The sequence below is a fragment of the Globicephala melas genome, chromosome 16, assembly GCF_963455315.2.
Source record: "Globicephala melas chromosome 16, mGloMel1.2, whole genome shotgun sequence".
Classification (NCBI taxonomy): domain Eukaryota; kingdom Metazoa; phylum Chordata; class Mammalia; order Artiodactyla; family Delphinidae; genus Globicephala; species Globicephala melas.
In genome coordinates, this window is record NC_083329.1 from 26,504,702 (window position 1) to 26,522,849 (window position 18,148).

Consider the following 18,148-nt stretch of genomic DNA (forward strand, 5'->3'; position numbering starts at 1 on the left):
AGGGTATTTTTTGTAAAAGGATTTGACCTGTAACTATTATTGAGAATTTTCTTAGAGGAGTTCAAAGCATTTTACAGGGATCATCTCATTTATCCCTCGAAAGTAAGGCAGAGGCATTATCTCCACTACAGACTGAGAACACTAAAAGGCCAAGATAGGTGGGGTTTTTTGTTGTTGTTTTGCTAAGATCAAAAAGTAATTCTAGGGCAAAGCCAGATTCCGGTCTGACCTTGTTACATGATGCTTCTGCAGTGACATAATGCAATGTCGTTGCTCTCCTAAGTCTCTCCTTGCCTATGCTAGGTGTTGAATAATTTCCAGAGTCGATTTCTCATTCATTCTTGCTTCTGAAAATGGATCCTAAGATGTGAATACAAAATAAAACCCTCAAATCCTTACTGTTAGGATTTGGGGTACAGGATACAGACAGGGATAGGCATATTCCTCCCCCACTTCCCAATCTTACTGCCTCCCCCAATGCTGTCCAGTAGAATAAATAATGTGGGCCACAAATTCAAGTCACATGTATAATTTTAACCTTTCTAGCAGTTACATTAAAGTATATTTAGGCCAATGTATCAAAAATCTTATCACTTCAACATGTAATTAATATAAAACTATTAATAGGATAGTTCACATTCTTTTTCTTTTATAAGTCTTCAAAACCTGGTGGGTTTTTCACACTTACAGCACACCTCGATTTGGACTAGTCACATTTCCAATGCCCCAAAGCCACGTGTGACTAGAGGGGCCTGTGAAGGACAGCATGTCTAGACTTCAGTAGATTCTTCTAAGCTCTAGCTTCAAATTGGTGGCCTTGTGAATGCAATGGGTGGTGTGGGAAAGGGCTCCTGGATGACCTTGGAGAATCCACTTGCCCTTGCGTGGTGACTAATAGCTTTACCACTTGCTTATACATGACTGGGGAGTTATGGATTCAGGATCTAGAGGACTGCAACCTCCCAAAACGTCTAAAATGCCAGCTCATTGCCAGGACTGTGGTTTACACCCCGTGTGAGAACCCGGCCTACTTCTAGGGATGCAGTTCGTGGGGCCCTGATACGTGGCCTGTGGAAAGGAGGCATCAGCCGAAGTAGAGGAGGGCTACCGGAGGGGGAAGGCCATCCAAGTGTGTGCTTCTTGAGGGCAGCGGCTAGAACTAAGCGCTTCTTGAATGCGGAAGCTCCTCTTGCCGCCGTAGCCAGGTGCTCGGCAGGCCTTGCATGCTAGATGAACGCAAGCTGCGCTTCCTGCACACGCTCCGGGCGGCCCGGGGTATGGGAGGGGGCATATCCCCGGTCTCGGCCCGCACCCCGAAGCCGCTCCACGGCCGCGGGTGTGAGGGGCGGGCCCAGGCCTCGGCCCGCGCCGCCCCATGTGACCCGGTCCGACATGGTGTCGCCTCCTCCTGGGGCGGCGGCGGCGGTGGCGGCGGCTCGGGCTTGGCTCTGCGTCGGGCCGGCTCCGCGGCCGCTCATGGGCAGCCAGGGCGGCTTAGGGCCCCCCGGGAACGGCGGGCCTGGCGAGGGCGAGAGCGGGGAGACGAGGAAACTGCAGGAAGGGAGAGCCGCGAGGGGAAAGCGGAGGAAAGGAAAGGGGAAGGGGAAAGCAGGAGCAGGGCAAGGCGGAAGAGGAAGCGGGGCGGAAGGGAAGCCGCAGCCGCCACAGGCGAAGGAGGCAGCGGGGCTGGGGGCCGAGGCGGGAGAGAGGGCAGGCCTGGGAAAGGTAGGAGAGGGAGGCGGAAGCGTAGAGGAAGGGGCGAGAAGGATCGTCAGGGGAGATGAGGGGAGCGCAGGGGCGCGGAAGGAGGCCAAAGGAAGATATGATGGGAAGAAGGAGTGGAGGGTCAGAACTGGACAGCGGGAGGAGGCCAGGCCGGCGAGAGCACAGGGACGAGGGTGTCAGGCTTGGGGCCGCCTCGCTGGGACAGGGGCGGCCATGGCGGCGGCGGCTGAGGAAGAGGCGGGAGCCCGGGAGCCTGCCGGCCGCCCCGCCGCGGGGCCCGCGCTCCTGCGCCTGCCGGAGGAGCTGCTGCTGCTCATCTGTTCCTACCTGGACATGCAGGCCCTCGGCCGCCTGGCTCAGGTGTGCCGCTGGCTGCGGCGCTTCACCAACTGCGACCTGCTCTGGCGCCGGATAGCCCGGGCCTCGCTCAACTCCGGCTTCACGCGTCTCGGCACCGACCTGTAAGCGCCCGCTCGCCCACCCGCTCCCCGCCCCGGGCCGGCCCTCGTCCCGGGAAAGGGCGGGGCGCCGCGGCCTGGTCGGCCTGGGGCTGTGTCGCACCCCGAATTCTGAGGCCTCCGCCGATCCCTCCCCGAGCACCCTGCTCCTCTCAGAGGACCCCATCCGAGGAGGCCTCCCAACAGCATCCCTCAGTCAGCACCCTCCCCGTGGGCGGCTCCTCACAATTAGCCATCTTAAGCACTCGCGTCAGCTTTTAATTGTGTCTTTTCGCAGACGTTGACCGCCTGGGTTCCTCAGCTCCAGAGGAGCCCGGCTGGTCTGTGGCTTTAGAGGCCTCCACCCGTCCAGGTGTAGGACCCATATCCACTATGTGGCCTTTCAGGACGTTTTTGTGGACATTCACCCTCTCACCCCCTTCCAAGGGTTGTTAGGCTTCAGGGCGTGGATAAAATCGAATACGGAGGAAAGGGTTCACACCCCAAAAGAAGGCCCTTGGTCCAAGTGTCAACCATAGTTTACGACTTGATGGAGGCAGAATGACACAAAAAAGGGTGCCTGCTTATGGCAGGGGGTTGGATGAGTACAGTATAGACTGTACACGAAGGCATGGTATTGTAATTTGGCCTGTACTTGGTAGGATCTGAGACCTGTGAATGAAAAACTTAACCATGTAAGCAGTTAATAGGGGAAAAAAAAATGTGGAATTGGAGGAGTAAAAGCTTTCAGATTGCACCCAACTCCATCCAATTTGGGTTAAAAAAGAAAAAAGGTAGTTCTAATACAGTATAGCAACATTAAAGAAAGTTGGTTCAAAACATAAAAAGCTATAATACCACCACCTCTAGATAACTATTCAGTTTTAAAAGTTACTTTTCATTTGCACACTTTTTCCTCCTCTTAGTTGCTATCCTACTGATCCTAACAGAATAGGTACATAATAAATGTTTGTGGGCTGTACCATGAGATTAAAAACATTCCTCTAATATTAGACTTTCAGGTTGTATGCAGCTTTTTGCTATCATAGATAACAAGGAAATGAATAATTTAATGCACTTTTTGGTAACAGCTCTATTGAGATATGTCACATACTGTATAATACATATGTCTTTTTGAATTGGTTCCTTAGGATAAATTCTCAATATTGGCATTACTGGATCAAAGGTTATGGTTTGTAAAAAGGTGTTGTACCAAGTTACAGTGACAATAGCAACAAATTATTAAGCTAATTTCATGTAAGAATTTAAAAAATCTTTGCTATGTTAGTGGACATATAATGGTATCTCAAAATTTTGTTATTTTGCATTCCTTTACCACTGACCAGCATAAATATTTTCCCCTGTGTTTGTTTCACCCGTGAGATTGTCTTTTCCTAGCCTTTGCACATTTATTATTGGGGTCCTGAAGTTACTGTTATAAAGGATTCCAGTCTTTGTGGGTCATAGATATTAGGCTCTAGTATGTCATCTTTGATGCAAATATTATATTTTTCCCAGTTTGTTCTTTTTACTTCACTGTTTTTAGCCTATAGAAGTTTTACATTTAAATATATCAGAATCTGTCAGTTTTTATGTGATTTTTAAATCTCCCCACCCCTGCAAACTGAGAAATTTATGATTTCTCCACAGACCTGATAAGTCTTCTCTGATATTCTGTTGGTCTTCCTAAAATTTGATTTTTAAAAATAGTTAACACTTTGATTAATATCACTTTTGTTTTGGTATAAGGGGTGAGTTCAACCTTCTTTTTTTCTAAACACCTACCTAGTTACCACTACACTTTTTGTTAAATAATTCTTGTCTTTCCCTTTAGAAAGACAAAAAAATTTTGTTTTAGAAAGCTTACTTTGCCAGATATTAAGTTTATATAGCTATGTGTATATACAGTCACACATACATACATATTATATATGTATATATATTGGGTCTATATCTGAACTCTCCATTTTGTTCCACTGATGTATTTTTCCATTTCCATTCTATTTTAAACATTGCTGCTTTTTGACAGTCTAATATCTGTTAGGTTTAGATTATCCTTGTTGGATTTGTATGTGCGTGACGTCTTCACTCTCACTCAACAGCCCAGCAAAAAAAAAAAAAATTCTGTGCGTTTTCAAAAGTTTCTGTGGTTTTCACTATAAAGTTTCTACATGTCTGTTGTTACACTTATTCCTAAGTATTCCTAAATATGCTATTCATTTTGTTTTTATTGTGAATGCAATCTCTTTTTCAGTATGTTTTTCAGCTGGGTATTATTAATGATGTCCAGGATTGCTACAATCTTTTGGAAATTTTGAACCTGATAATTTTGTTTAACTTTTATTATTTCTAGTATGATTTTGTTGTTGATGATAATGATTCTTTGGGATTTGGGGGGCATGCAAGTCTTATTACCTTCATTTTTTGTAAGAAAAACTCTTTCAAAGAACATGTCAGTTGACCTAGAAGAGAAGTTGTCTAAAATGCCCGAAACCCAAGTCAGCCATGGCAAAATTTGGCTTTCTTGTTTATAGAGATTGAATGAACAAATGAAAGAATTTATGTTTATTTTTCTTTCCTTTTCAAATGCTCTAAGAGATAATGTGAATGAGTGTGCATTCTGTAAGCAATAATAACAAAATGAAAATCAGTTTATAGTATAAAGTGCTTTGAGACTGCCAGGTGATTTGGCTTTATTATTTATTAGCCATGTGTGTTTTGATTTCTTGCCTATGTCCTAGGATGTGGTATCTCCAACTTTCTAGGGAAGTTGTTTTACCACAGCACTTGATAAAGAGCAGGGTCACTGCTCGTATTTTCTGAGTTGAGGGGAAAAGCTATGCGTGTTACAGCAGGTGGAGAGAATCTTTACCAGTGTGGTCTGTTTTTGGACAGCTGCAGAGATGTGATAAGCCACCAAGAGAGGTGGTTGTCATCCCTGGAGGGAGATGGCATGTACCCCAGCCCTCTTAGGGCATCAGGGAGCTTGGGCCCAAAGTTCAATGCAGGTGCGGCTGCTTGGATAGTGGCAGGGCTGTAGTTCATATTTTGGGCTAATTAACTGCACACTGGACAGTAGGATAAGTTTTTATAAGCACAACACAAAACTGCATTTTATCAGAAGCCACACAGCTTCACTGCCCCGGAGTTTTATCATCTGTAAACAATGGGAATAACATATCCAGTAAAATGAGACTTAAGTGTTGTGATGTGTAAGTGATAGCACAGTATTCAGCACATAGTAGGCACTCAATAAATTGGTGTAAAATGGAACGTTTTAATTGCTTGTCTTCTCCTCTAGTCAGTCTATATAGCAAAAGTGAAGATGGTTTGACTTGGAGATGCTGCCTAAAGACAGGAGGTGGGGAAAACACACACACACACACACACACACTGCTTAGTTTCCCTCACCTGTCCTGAATGTTTTTGGCAACATGACAGCAGAACCTGTGAGCTTTAGGGTCTGTACTCCCTGCCGAAGAGCCTCATGAATTCTTGGAAACACAAAGTAAGATTTACTGACCTTCCGGCCCAGGGCAAGTCCCATTCAGTTTGGCCGTTCCTAACTGATCATAGCTTTGTTGAGTAAGATGAACTGCTTTGGTTCCTTGTGATTTGTTAATGGTCTATACTTGTGCTTGAAGGCATTTTGGCCACTTTAAAACCACAAACAAATAATTTGCTTCCCTTTAGGCCTCCTGCCCAAACAGTGAGCACTGGTAGGTATCCTGAACTTCTTTTTTAAGTGGACACAAAGACAGCTTGAGTCAGTCATCTGGTTTAAAATCAGTTTTATTTGAATGTTTTATGAAGCCTGGGGGAATAGAAATATCTTTAATATAAAAATCAAGGAAATGTTTCATATAGCAATCTTTTAAGTTTTTCCTGAACAGTAGGGGCAAAACTAAGCTAGTTCAGTCTTCAAGAACAAAACAGTGAAATTTAACTCCGTCAGTTTATAATGTAGGCTAAATGCAAGAAGTTAGAAGGTATGAGAGGTGGAAGAGCAAGGGTGCTATTTGTAAATTCTGATACTGTAAAATTAACAAGAGCAAAGAATGGAAAGAAAAAAGTATATCCATGTATGTAAATCTATTTTTAAAAATACTTTTGCAGTCTTGATCTTCTCCTAAATTAAGTCCTCTATGTTTTCAAACTTGAATTTTATTTTAAATATCCTTTGAGCATTACCTGGGTGCTCTCTTGCATTTGCCTGTGATAGATTTGCCTAGAATTAACAATAGGTGTTTAGGGAGTCAGGCTCTGAGGTGTTTGCCCTGGCATGTACATTCATTCCTCAGCCAGGGTCTAGTAGGCTTGGAGCTCTTTGAGGCCAGGGGAATGGGGTATCTATTTCAGTGATGATTAACATCCAGAGTGGTGAGATGGACACAGATAAGCAGAATGTGTTTGTTTGTTTTAAAATGATTGCACCTAAGAGCATTTTTTTGACCCAGAAAGCATAAAGTTTCCTAACTGAACAGAGAAGGCATTGCTCACTGGTTACTTTTAGGGCCTAAACAGTGATTTTCAGAAAACAATTAGCAACTTAAAGTAGCTTTGGCTCTCTCCTTCACCTTTCTGCCTTACCTAGGAAGCAGTCACTTACTTGTTCTCTGGTTCATTGAAAGGTTTCTTATATGGATGTATTTACCTTCAACTGTTTTGGAAAGGCCTTATTTTTAATGGTTTTGTGAGTTAATAAAAGTGAGTTCAATTTACATGTTTAAAATAAATGAAACAATACACCTGTGGAAGCAGGAAATGGTCTAGTACAGTCAGTACCTCCAAATGCAAACTGGAGGAATGCAAGAGGCCTTTTCCTCCAAGACTGTGAGAATATGGAAGCAGCTTATATCCTTTCCAGTCTTGTAAAACTTGAATAGTAGCGGATGAATTTCCTAGCTTTCAAGGCAGAATCATGGAGAAATCCAAAGTCCTCATAATCTACAAGATAAACAATTTATTTTGAATGAAATCTCTGAAAATACTTCAATACTCTCAGTTTTCTTAGTTTCAGTTTTCTGTGTCTAGCCGTTTCACCTTAGGTAGAGATTGTGCTTGAGCTGCTTGAAATCAAACTGGCAGTGAGGTTACTGATGAAGCATACACATTTTTTAAAAAATTATTTTTGAGTGTTTTACATAGAAAAGAATTACCTTTGTGTGACAACTTAACCTTAACTCTGGATTGACCCTGGCATTGGATTAGTTTCTGGTCCTTACTCATAACCATGGAATAGGGAGACTTTTAGGTAGACTCTTCTTGAGGCCAGGCTCCAATAAATTTTGAAAATTTAAGACGAGATTGACTGTTTGGAAAAATGAGGAAGAAGTTGAGTTTTGAATTTCCAGTGAAAATTGGCATGCCCCCCACTCTGATCTACAGAAACAAATTTTTGATAAACTCCAGAATTTATCTCAGGTGTGTGTGTCAACCATCCGATGAGGTTGAGAATCCAAAGATTTGGTTTATCCTTGAGGAAAGGCCTTTCTATTCAGCAGTCTTGCCCAGATTTGAACAGCTTTCAGATGGAACTCCAGGTGTAATCAGTAGAAGCAAGATGGTTGTGCTAATTAAGAACACGTTTATGAATCTTGAATCATGTAAAGGCTTGAACTGTATCTAAAACTGACTATGAGACTATCTGGAGAAAGAATTTATCTCTTGTTAGAGGTTTGGCTCCTTTGTCTCAACTTTGAGTTAGTTCTTCGTTATATCCAAATTGTCCACATTGCCCTCCCTGGGAGTCTGGGCCACCCAATGGGCCTTTGTGCCTGCCCCTCTTTAGCCGACAATTAATTGCCAGTACATTCTTTCTTCTTCTTCTTCTTTTTTGGTGTTTGACATGAGCTCAAATTGTTGAGAAAGGTGACAACTGTGAAATGAAGACAGGGCTTGAAGACACCTTAAAAAATACATGCAAAGGCCACTAAATGACAAGAGCAGACTGCCAGGCTCTTTCAAAACATCACCACGTCTGTTGACTTTCCATTCCTTGTTCGCAGCACAAAATTGGAGGTCAAAGAATCATAGGCGTTAGAGATGGAAAAGACATTTGGGGTCAGCCAGTTCATGCCTCCGCCTCCTCCTGCCCCTGATTCCGAATCATTCCTTACATTATATTTTCTCCCCCAGCCCTTGTACAATTTTCACAGTCTTCACTCGACCCCGGCTGTCACCTTTGGGGAATGATGCTGGAGGCTCTGTCCAGTTTCTCCTCGGCAAAGAGAGATATTGCCTGTGCCCCCAATTGACATTCGTGAACTTCTTTGTTGGTGGTCTCAGCTGAGAGGCTGAAGGCTAACTGGAAGTGTCTCTGCTGCCTGGCAAGGGGGTTTTCTAGACAGAACTGAGGTGCATTTAGTGTATGATGATGTTGGGGAAGGGGAAAAGGGCCGGGGTACAGTGCAACCAGTGCAATTTGTTCCTATACTTTTCTCTAGGAAGGCTTTTGACCTGAAAGGAGGGTGTGTGTGTGTGTGTGTGTGTATGTGTGTGTGTGTGTGCGCGTGCGCGCGCACGCGCATGCGTGCACACATACATGAGGAATGTGGCATTGGGGAGGTGGACAGAGACAAGGAAGTTACCTTGAGTAGGAGTTTGATAAGAACCCTAACTTGGATATTGGTGGGTTAAACAAACAAACAAAAAATGCTAGTCCTGTGAAGTAGATGATTGTTTTAAGAAGTGCATGTTAGGGGGACTTCCCTGGTGGCCCAGTGGTTACGAATCTGCCTGCCAATGCAGGGGACACGGGTTCAAGCCCTGGTCCGGGAAGATCGCACATGCCGCTAAGCCCGTGCGCCACAACGACTGAGCCTGTGTTCTAGAGCCCACAAGCCACAACTACTGAGCCTGCGTGCCATAACTACTGAAGCCCTCGTGCCTAAACCAGTGCTCCTCAACAAGAGGAGCCACTGAAATGAGAAGCCCAAGCACCGCAACAAAGAGTAGCCCCCACTCGCTGCAACTAGAGAAAGCCTGTGCGCAGCAGCGAAGACCCAACGCAGCCAAAAAAAAAAAAAAAAAGTCCGCATGCTGCAACTAAGGTCCGGTGCAGCCAAAATAAATAAATAAAATAAATAAATATTAAAAAAAAGAAGTGCATGTTAGGGAAGAAATAGGTATTAGAAGTTTCAGCTTAGAGTCAAGTTGAGGAGAACAGAAAGGCTGGAGGCAAGTATTTTGGTCTAGGGGACACTGTTGCTTTTGGGGTCTCCCCTTTAAGAAAGTAGAAAAAGAGCTGTCTTATGTTCACTGGCTACATGGTTTGGCAGGGGGAATGGTCATTTTTCGAGGCAGCTTTGGAAGGTTACCCCCAGCTCCCCTTGTTCCAGCAGCTGTTGGGAGCAGTCCGAAGTGGGTATTATATTTCTTCTGGTAACTCTGCCAAGAATGAGAGGAAATCCACAACCTGTGGGCTTTTGGGGGGGATGGGGATGGGGTGGCAGGTGATGGGACAGGGAAATTAAATTGTTTTATAGTAAATATGTTGAGATACTTTTCCTGGAAAGCTGTTTCACTGAAAGGAATGATATTTCCCCTGCTCACTAGCTCTGTAATTGGTTCTTTCTCTGTGGAGAAAGGGAAATAGTCCTCTTCCAGCACTTCTTTTTCTTTCTTCCCTGTAGATCCAGCTTTGATCTCCTATGTTTCTTAGAATTTCCTTTAGAAATTCCACACTGAAAAGGTGAGTCAAGATTCAGATCCAGGTGGTGTGTGTGATTAAAAGGGGCCTCCCTCCAGAAGTGAGTTACTAAAGGGGAACCTCTCATTCATCCCTTATCTTCGCTGCGGTTTGACTTTATCATAATGGCCTAGAAACTGGAGATTTCTGGAGAAACTGGAGTAAAAACTTTCTGGGTGGCGTCTGGTTCATGTTCTCTCCATCTCTTCATCCAGGCTGGAAGGGCACCAGGGATTTTTGAAGCCTGGCCACTTGGGCTGAGAACCTGTTTTGGTGATTAATATGAAACACAGTTGCAAGATTAAAAACAATAAAAAACAACCCTGAGAAGCAGAGCAGTATAATTATTCCTCACATTTCAGATGGAGAGCCCAGGGAAAAGTCATTTTGAAGGTATGAGAACAAAATCCACTTCTGAGTCTGTGGTAGTGCCTGATTCATGACTCAGAAGATAGCCTGTTCACAAAAAACAGTGGCATCTTTCTTGCTGTTGTTTATTCTCAGAAAGTGCTACATCAGCCTTTCTGAAAGCTGTATTGTGGGATTCTTGAAAAACTGATTCTGTGATTAAATGAGTGTGGGAAATGCTGTGTTCCACATCCCCTCTCTTGGGGATTCACAATGCCCATTGGTAAATTAAAGGCTCAGAGAAGTCCTGTGCTAGAGAGACCTGTTTAATTTTGTTTCAGTATTGTCCAAAATGTTTTGACCATAAAATTCTTTTTTCTCCTGCTTCATATCTCTTAACCTCTTGCAGAATACACACACTGGTCAAGTGCCCTACAAATATAGGACTTGACCAATAGCAGGAGGAAATGAATGTGAACACGGCCCTAAATCCTAAGCTCACATAAAGGATCGGGGTTATGCCCAGTGCTTCAGAAACTGCTTTGGACAGCTTTGACATGTGGGTGACACGTTAAGATACTTCATCTGCTCAGATTCCTTCCCTTGAGCCTCTCTAGAATAAGAATTTAGAGGACTTTGTTGAATTTCTGAAGATGTGGTATACTGTACGTTTTTAGGAAGGGCCTCTGGAGCTTGAAGGTAGTGTGTCTAGGCTCCTGAAAATCTATAGGTATTGTTGAAAGTGTGACTTGCCAAAGGGGGAACTGTATTTCTGATAGATACCTAAGCAGTATCTATCAGAATACCTATTATGCTAGGACCACGGTTCTTACCTTTGTGTCTAAGACATATTTTTGTACGATGTTAAAACTTTTGATAGTACATTAAAGGATTAAAAGATGAATGTCTTTTTTTAAAAAAAGCAGGTTTCAGAAAGTTGAAAAACCTGTCCATTTACTTGTTCACTGTTTGGTATGTTACTGTTTGAGTAGAACTGTTTACTGCCCTGACCTTGTTCTCTTACATCTTTTGAGGTAAAGTTTATATATGTTCCTCTGAACACGCAATCTTTCTCTTTTTCTCAGCAAGTTGTGTCATGAGCCATATTGTGGCTCCGTGGTTTGTCTGACAGATATCTTCATAAAAATGTGGATCTTTGGTTGAATGAAAATAAAGTCTATAAATCATTAAAAATTTTATGGCACACTTATTCAGGGTTCCTGGTATATCACTGCTCTGCAGCATACTGGTTGAGATACACTTTTAGAAGTACTAAGAGTTTTAAGACTCAATCCTGTGGAATTTATGACTGTATTGGACAAACAAGACATACAGCTGTGAAAAGCTAACAGTGCCTCAGTTTATGGTAGGTTCAGTCTAAGGGTTCACGTGAGAGAGAGAAGAATGTTTGGAGGAGTCAGGGAAGTAGAGGCTTAAACTGGATTTTGAAGAAAAATGGGTGAATTTGACTAGTGCCCAAAGGGGGAAGCATGCATTTGTCAGGGACAAAGTAGGCTGGTTCTGGCAATATAGGAGAAGGTATGGGGATAGGAATGAATGTAAAAGAGAGATGGCTTCGCTGGAGTTCAGTTGCAGAGTGTGGAGCCATGGGAGGTGAGGTTGAATTGAGTAAAGGGAGCTGACATTTGGAGGCCTTTCAAGGGAGATGTGGGTCTACTCCATGCTCTCCTTGCCTTTGGTCCTGTCCTCATGATGGGCATGTTCCCTGTAATCTCACTTCTCCTTGGATGTTGAGGCTGTTCCCTATTCCCTGGCCAGAAGGATAGGCAGTTTAACACAATATATGATTTTTCACTGATTTATTTTGAACCTTAATTATAGACCTCTGCTTCTGAGGCCATTGGAGGATTTAGTCTAACATGTGTATAAATGAAGAGTTAGAAGCTTCTTGTCTTGGGCTGTTTAAATACTTGTACATACATTAGAGCCAAATTCTTAGTATTGGTAGCAGAGCTGGTGGGCACAGCCAGTATGGCGGGAAATCTGCTTTCTGGTGAGCAAGAAGATCAAAGAAATCGAGACGGTGTTGAGTTAAAACTCCAAGCCCCCAAGCATCATTTTGCATAGCCCTGCCTCCCATTCTTAGCCCACTTCCCCTTGAGATGGCCTTGTTCTACACTTGTGGACAGACACCCTCCTTTACTGAATAGGCAGCAGGAAGTTATGCTTATGGAAATCATGTCAGTCACGCAGGTAGGCAACATTGGCGGTATCAAGGGGAATCAAACTTCAAGATGGGGCAAAGAGGGAAATTGATTTGTGATCCAGGAGGTTTCTGATGTCAGAGACTGTGCAGGTAAATACCTCTCTAATATACTCACACTTCCCCTCCTTCATCCCCCAGCCATTTTTCTTCAAATTCGGTTTATTTATTTGCTTTTGGTTTGGGGTGTGAGTGAGGAGAGGTGAAATGAAAGGGGACTCTAGATAACTTCCTAGATTAATTTCTGTCCCTCTGGACTCACTGTTGCCAAGATTTTAAGGGGCCTGATAGCTTACTGTGGGTGCATGTTGTGTTGTTTTTGTTTAAAATAGGTCATGCACCCAGGAATGCAGTCAAACTATAATGGTGACTAAGTGCCGGAAAGCTGAGAGGGAGGGGGGCCAAGTGGAAAAATGAGCCTGAGGCAAGAGAAAGAGGGCTGGGAAAATGGAAGTTCCACCAGGCCCACAGGCCAGGTTAGAGATTCCTCCATGCATTAATAGCTGTGCCAGAGGTTTATTTACAGGGCACTAATCATTTTGGGGGGGAGCACCCCCACTTTATACCAGTAACTGTTGAAGAAACAACCAAGCTGAGAGCATTTCAAGGATGGGAGCAAGAGTCCTTATTGAATTCCCAGGGGCACCTGCTCCTGTCTTCTCAGGCACTTTGGACTTGTTCTGCCGACTCCCTTTGACTAGGTTGTGATAGATCCCTACAGGGAGGGAGGGATACCTGTCTTCAGAGAGAGGAGTTTTTTTATTCCTTGTGATTTTTCAAGTGTTGAAGCCAATAAGAATATAGATATGATTTGGCCACCAGCTAGGGAAACTAACCATCAGAAAGAACTGAACAAACAAAAGGGATAAAAAAAAAAAAAAAGCTGAGTTGTTAAGCTGCTTTTAACAAAGTGTAACTGTTTCTCAAGTGAAAGCCAAATGGAATGTTTTTAAAAAGTTGAAATTTGATTTGAAAGACCAGAGCCAAGTATTTTGATTATGGTGTTGCTTGTGGGAGAGGATGCCTGCACCTGCTGCTTGGTAGCAGCATCTAAAGTTCAACTTTGAAAGTTTCTTGCTTCTGTGATCAGGCCCTCAGGGCAGTGCTTTGACCCTTAGTAAAGTGTCACCAAATGGCAGTTAAGTGACCAGGGAGATGAGAGAAGTATTGTCCTTATCCCAATTCAGGAAATATATTGATTCTTTCTCCCTTGTTTCCTTCCTGCTATGATCCAGAATATTCAATTTTTGGTTTCACCTCCACCTACTAACTTAGACCTAACTCAAGAGGAGAGGTTAACTATGAACAATCTCCTCTTTTATATCTGGGAGGGACTTGTAGATAAGATTTGATAGTGGGTCTGATCTTTTTCACTAAGAGTTCAATTCTTTTGGTCCATCCTGTTGACTGCCTTTTATGATCCGAGGTTTTCTAACCATCTAGTAGTGTAGGTTACTCTCTAGAAATGTGAAACTGGGGAACACGTTCACCCAGTGGAATAATTCAATAATATATTTTAGCTTTAACATGTGTGTACCCAAATCCTAATCACTCAGCCTGAAAGAGGGCTAATATTTGACATTAGAAGAACAATTTCCAAGAGTTACAATTAAATTAGTTAGAAGAAAAAGAAATGATTATTAGATTAGCTTTAGTGATGTCACTATTCATCGATATAAACTACTACTATATTTATATTTATGTAAAAATAATTAACCTTTTTCAAGTGATTTATAACTTATCCTGTATTTTGTTTTAGTTGTCATTTTAAAACACCATAATTGTGTGAAATACTATCCTTATTTCATAGGTGCGGATATGGACAATTAGAGAAGCTAGGTAACCAGGGTTATATCATTAGTAAGAGGCGGAACTGGGGCCCAGATCCCAGTTTCCTATGTCTGCATTCTGTGCTTTTCTCACAACTTCATTTAATCTGTTATTTAAATGAAAGTAAATTAAAAGGTTAAAGGTGAATGAAAAGACCAAAGTATCAGCAATTATGTGATACATATTTAAAAAAGTACTTCCTAAACTCCATCTGTTTACCTCTTCTGAGCTATTTATGGAGACATAATTTTATGTAGTATCGCCTCACCTTTACCTTTATAAATTTGACTTTGTTTTAAAATTACCACTACTTGTTACAGTAATTTCCAAAATGTTTTGCAGTGCTCACATTTGTCGTTTCTAATAGCAATGTGTTCCATTGTGTTAGTATACCGTTTTCCCCCACAGACAGATATTTGGGCTATTTCTAGATTTTAGCTCTAATATACAGCTGCAACTATAAATATCTTTGTAAAAAAATATTTTTCTTTTGAATTATTTCTTTGTGATATAGTGTTGGGAATGCTGAGTCAGAAGCTATCATTTAACTTCTTTTCTTGACAGAATGCCTTTCCGAAAGGCTATACCAGAGTGTTACTAGCGATATATAAACAAACCCAAATCCTTTTATCAAACCAAAGCTAGTATGTGGTTCTTCCACTTAATAGATGTGAGGTGATACTTTATATTAATTGTTTTAATGTGCATGTTTGTAAACTATTATTGTTTCGGGATGTTTCCCCAGTGTTTATCATGGGAACTCTGTGTGACTGTTCTTTTTTTTTTAAATAAATTTATTTATTTATTTTTGGCTGAGTTGGGTCTTTGTTGCTGCTCGCGTGCTTTCTCTAGTTGCGGCTCTTCATTGTGGTGCCCGGGCTTCTCATTGCGGTGGCTTCTCTTGTGGCGGAGCACAGGCTCTAGCTGTGCAGGCTTCAGTAGTTGTGGCTTGCGGGCTCTAGAGCGCAGGCTCATTAGTTGTGGCGCACATGCTTAGTTGCTCCACGGCATGTGGAATCTTCCCGGGCCAGGGCTCAAACCCGTGTCCCCTGCATTGGCAGGTAGATTCTTAACTCCTGCGCCACCAGGGAAGCCCCTGTGTGACTATTCTTATCTGCTATTTGATATGGATGACAGAGTGTTATCCTGATAGATTTTTATCAGTCCCCTAAAAGTTTTAGGGATAAAACTTTAGGGATAAAACCCGTAGCATTAATTGTTAATTTTCCCCTGCTCTGTTGCTTCCTTTTTAATCTCTTTTTTAATCTCTTTTTTCTTCTATGCAGTATTTAAAATTTAAATACTTTAAAGCCTTTTAGTTAAAAAAACTATTTTAAATGTACTCTTTTATTTTGGGGGAATTTATTATACCTATTGTGATATGAAATGAAAAATTTTTGCTCTGTTATCCAGTTTTATCAAAAGCATTATTATTATTTTAATGAGTATTTTTATCTTTACCAAAATATTACATTGTAGAAAAATTGGGAAATACATTAAAACACAAAGAAGAAAGTTAAAACACCCAAAGTTGCCTGTCCACAGTTAACCATTTTAGAGTCTGGAAATCTTCTAGTGTTCTTTCTAGGCATGCATATTTTTCTTCCCTCCCTTCTTTCTAATAAAGCTGGAACATGTAATACAAACCCAACAGCACTAATTAAGTAGTGATTTCTTTCCTTACTTTGAGATTTTACTTTGTATCTTTTAGAATCTTGAAAGCAGGACTTGCTTGCTGTCTTTTAGTAAAGGGTAGTAAAAGTGAAGATATAGTAGATACTGGAAGAAATGTTTGTTTCTCTCCTTTTCTCAGTAGACATGACAAGTTATTACTCTGTGTCCCAAGCAGTGTACCTTGTATTGTCCAGTCGAGCAAGCCAAGGAGACACAGGGGAGATATGGGGGCCTGAAATGGAATGTTCAAATTCTTGCCCACAGTTTCAAAATTCCGTCCAAATGTGCACTTTCACAAGGGACTTGAGCTCTTCTCCCTACCCCCTACCACTCCAACCCACCCCAAAACTATGCCATTCATGTTGCTGCTGAGCTCCCTCATCTCTTACTGCTCCAACTTTCTTCATCCAGAAAGTACTACTGACACTTCCCCTTCAACATTTTTTGAATGAAAAATTTAAAACATATAGAAAAGTTGAATGAATTGTATAATGAACACTCATACACCCGCCACCTAGATTCTACAGTGAACATTTTACTATGTTTGCCTTATCATGCATTTAAAGTGAGTTGCAGATATCAGTACACTTCACCTCTAAACAGTTTTGCGTGCATGCATATCATTGACTAGAGTATATTGGTTTATGGTTCTTTTTTTTTTAAGAAAAATTTATATACAATGAAATGGTCAAATTTTAAGTTTATCATTTGATACGTTTTTGACAAATGCATACACACTTGCATGACCCAAATTCCTTCAAGATTTAGATATAAAGTGTTACCCCAGAAAGCTTCTACATATTATTTCCCAGTCAATTCCCATCTCCACCCTGGTGGTCAACACTGTTCTGATTTTTTCACCATTCATTAGTTATTCTTCTAATCAAACTTCACATAAATGGAATCATACAATATGAACTGTTTTGTGTAAGGTTTCTTTCATTCAGAATGTTTTTGAGATTCACCCACATCATTGTGTGTATCAATAATTCTTTCCTTTTTATTGCTGAGTCGTATTCCATTGTATGAATATGCACTGAAGTGTGTTTATCCATTCTCCTTTTGATGGATGCCTGGGCTGTTTACAACTTTTGGCTATTATGACTAAAGTTCCTATGAATAGTCTTGAGTAAGCCTTTTGTGGACATATGCTTTCATTTCTCTTGAGTAATTGCTAGGTCGTAGAATAGGTCTATGTTTGGATTTATAATAAACTGCCAGACCTTTTCCCAGGCTGTACCATGTTCATCTCTCACAAGGATGTAGGAGAGTTCCTTATTCAAACACAGACACACACACACATACAGGGAGGATTTCTTCATATTTTGGGGCTTGTGTATTCATTTTGATGAGCAGAAAATTTTAATTTTGATAAAATCGAATTTATTGGATTTTTCTTTTATGTTATTGCTTTCTGTGTCTTACACTGTTGTCTACTTCCTGAGCCACAGAGATATTTTTATATTTTTTCTTCTAACAGCTTTATAGTTTTAGATTTTATGTTTAAATCTGTGATCTATTTTGAATTAATTTTTCTGTATGGTGTGAGGTAGGGATTTTTTTTTTTTTCCACATGGCTAACCAGTGGTCCCAGTACTCTTTGTCATCCCTTCTCTGTTAGATAGCTTTGGCATCACTATGGACACTCTAAAGGACAGGCTGTTCTCCTTGGCTTTCTTGATTATCCTAGTGTGGAGGGAGAAGAGTTATTTCTTACTTGTCTCCTAACCCGTTCACTTATATTCACATATTTTCTGGACGTTCTGAGTCCTGACTTGTAAAAAAAGCCCAGGGAATTTTCTCTGGTTGGCAATGAGTTGTAGTGATTGGATTATCTGCTCTGTCTGGACACAGGATGGCCAGTGTACCAGTGAAGGAACGGGTGAAGGTATCTCAGAACTGGAGGTTGGGGCGCTGCCGAGAGGGGATTCTGCTGAAGTGGAAATGCAGGTAAGTAGCCTCTTGACTCTTTCAGAGCTACCTGGGACATTAAAGAATGCTGGGAAATGAAAAATCTAGTCCTAGCTGGAGTATAAATGTGCCTGTCTTGGGTGATGGGGCACTGGTGATCCTTTAAATACCACAAAAGGGGCATCGGAGGGACAACTTTTTTTCACATTTAAAAAAAGATTATAAAAAATGTAATTTATTTTAACAGATTCCATATTTTTATGATTATAAAAATAATAAATGTTTATTGTAGAAATTTGAAAACATAGA

The 18,148-nt window shown here is 41.6% G+C and overlaps 1 protein-coding gene across 5 annotated transcripts in view; it reads left to right on the forward strand.

Annotated features, from left to right (window-relative positions):
* Positions 1-1,244: 1,244 nt before the first annotated feature.
* FBXW4 (F-box and WD repeat domain containing 4) overlaps positions 1,245-18,148 on the forward strand; it is an 81,639-nt gene continuing 64,735 nt past the window's right edge. Inside the window, exons 1-2 of one of the 5 annotated variants that reach the window (XM_070043948.1) lie at positions 1,245-1,275; positions 17,783-17,878. In XM_070043948.1, coding sequence (XP_069900049.1) covers positions 17,784-17,878 — 95 coding nt within the window. In that variant the 5' untranslated portion in view covers positions 1,245-1,275; position 17,783. Of the gene's footprint in view, positions 1,276-1,352; positions 2,187-9,622; positions 10,246-17,782; positions 17,879-18,148 lie in introns of those variants that run through there. The other 4 variants (XM_060286840.2, XM_030865391.3, XM_060286841.2 and 1 more) reach the window with 4 other exon arrangements.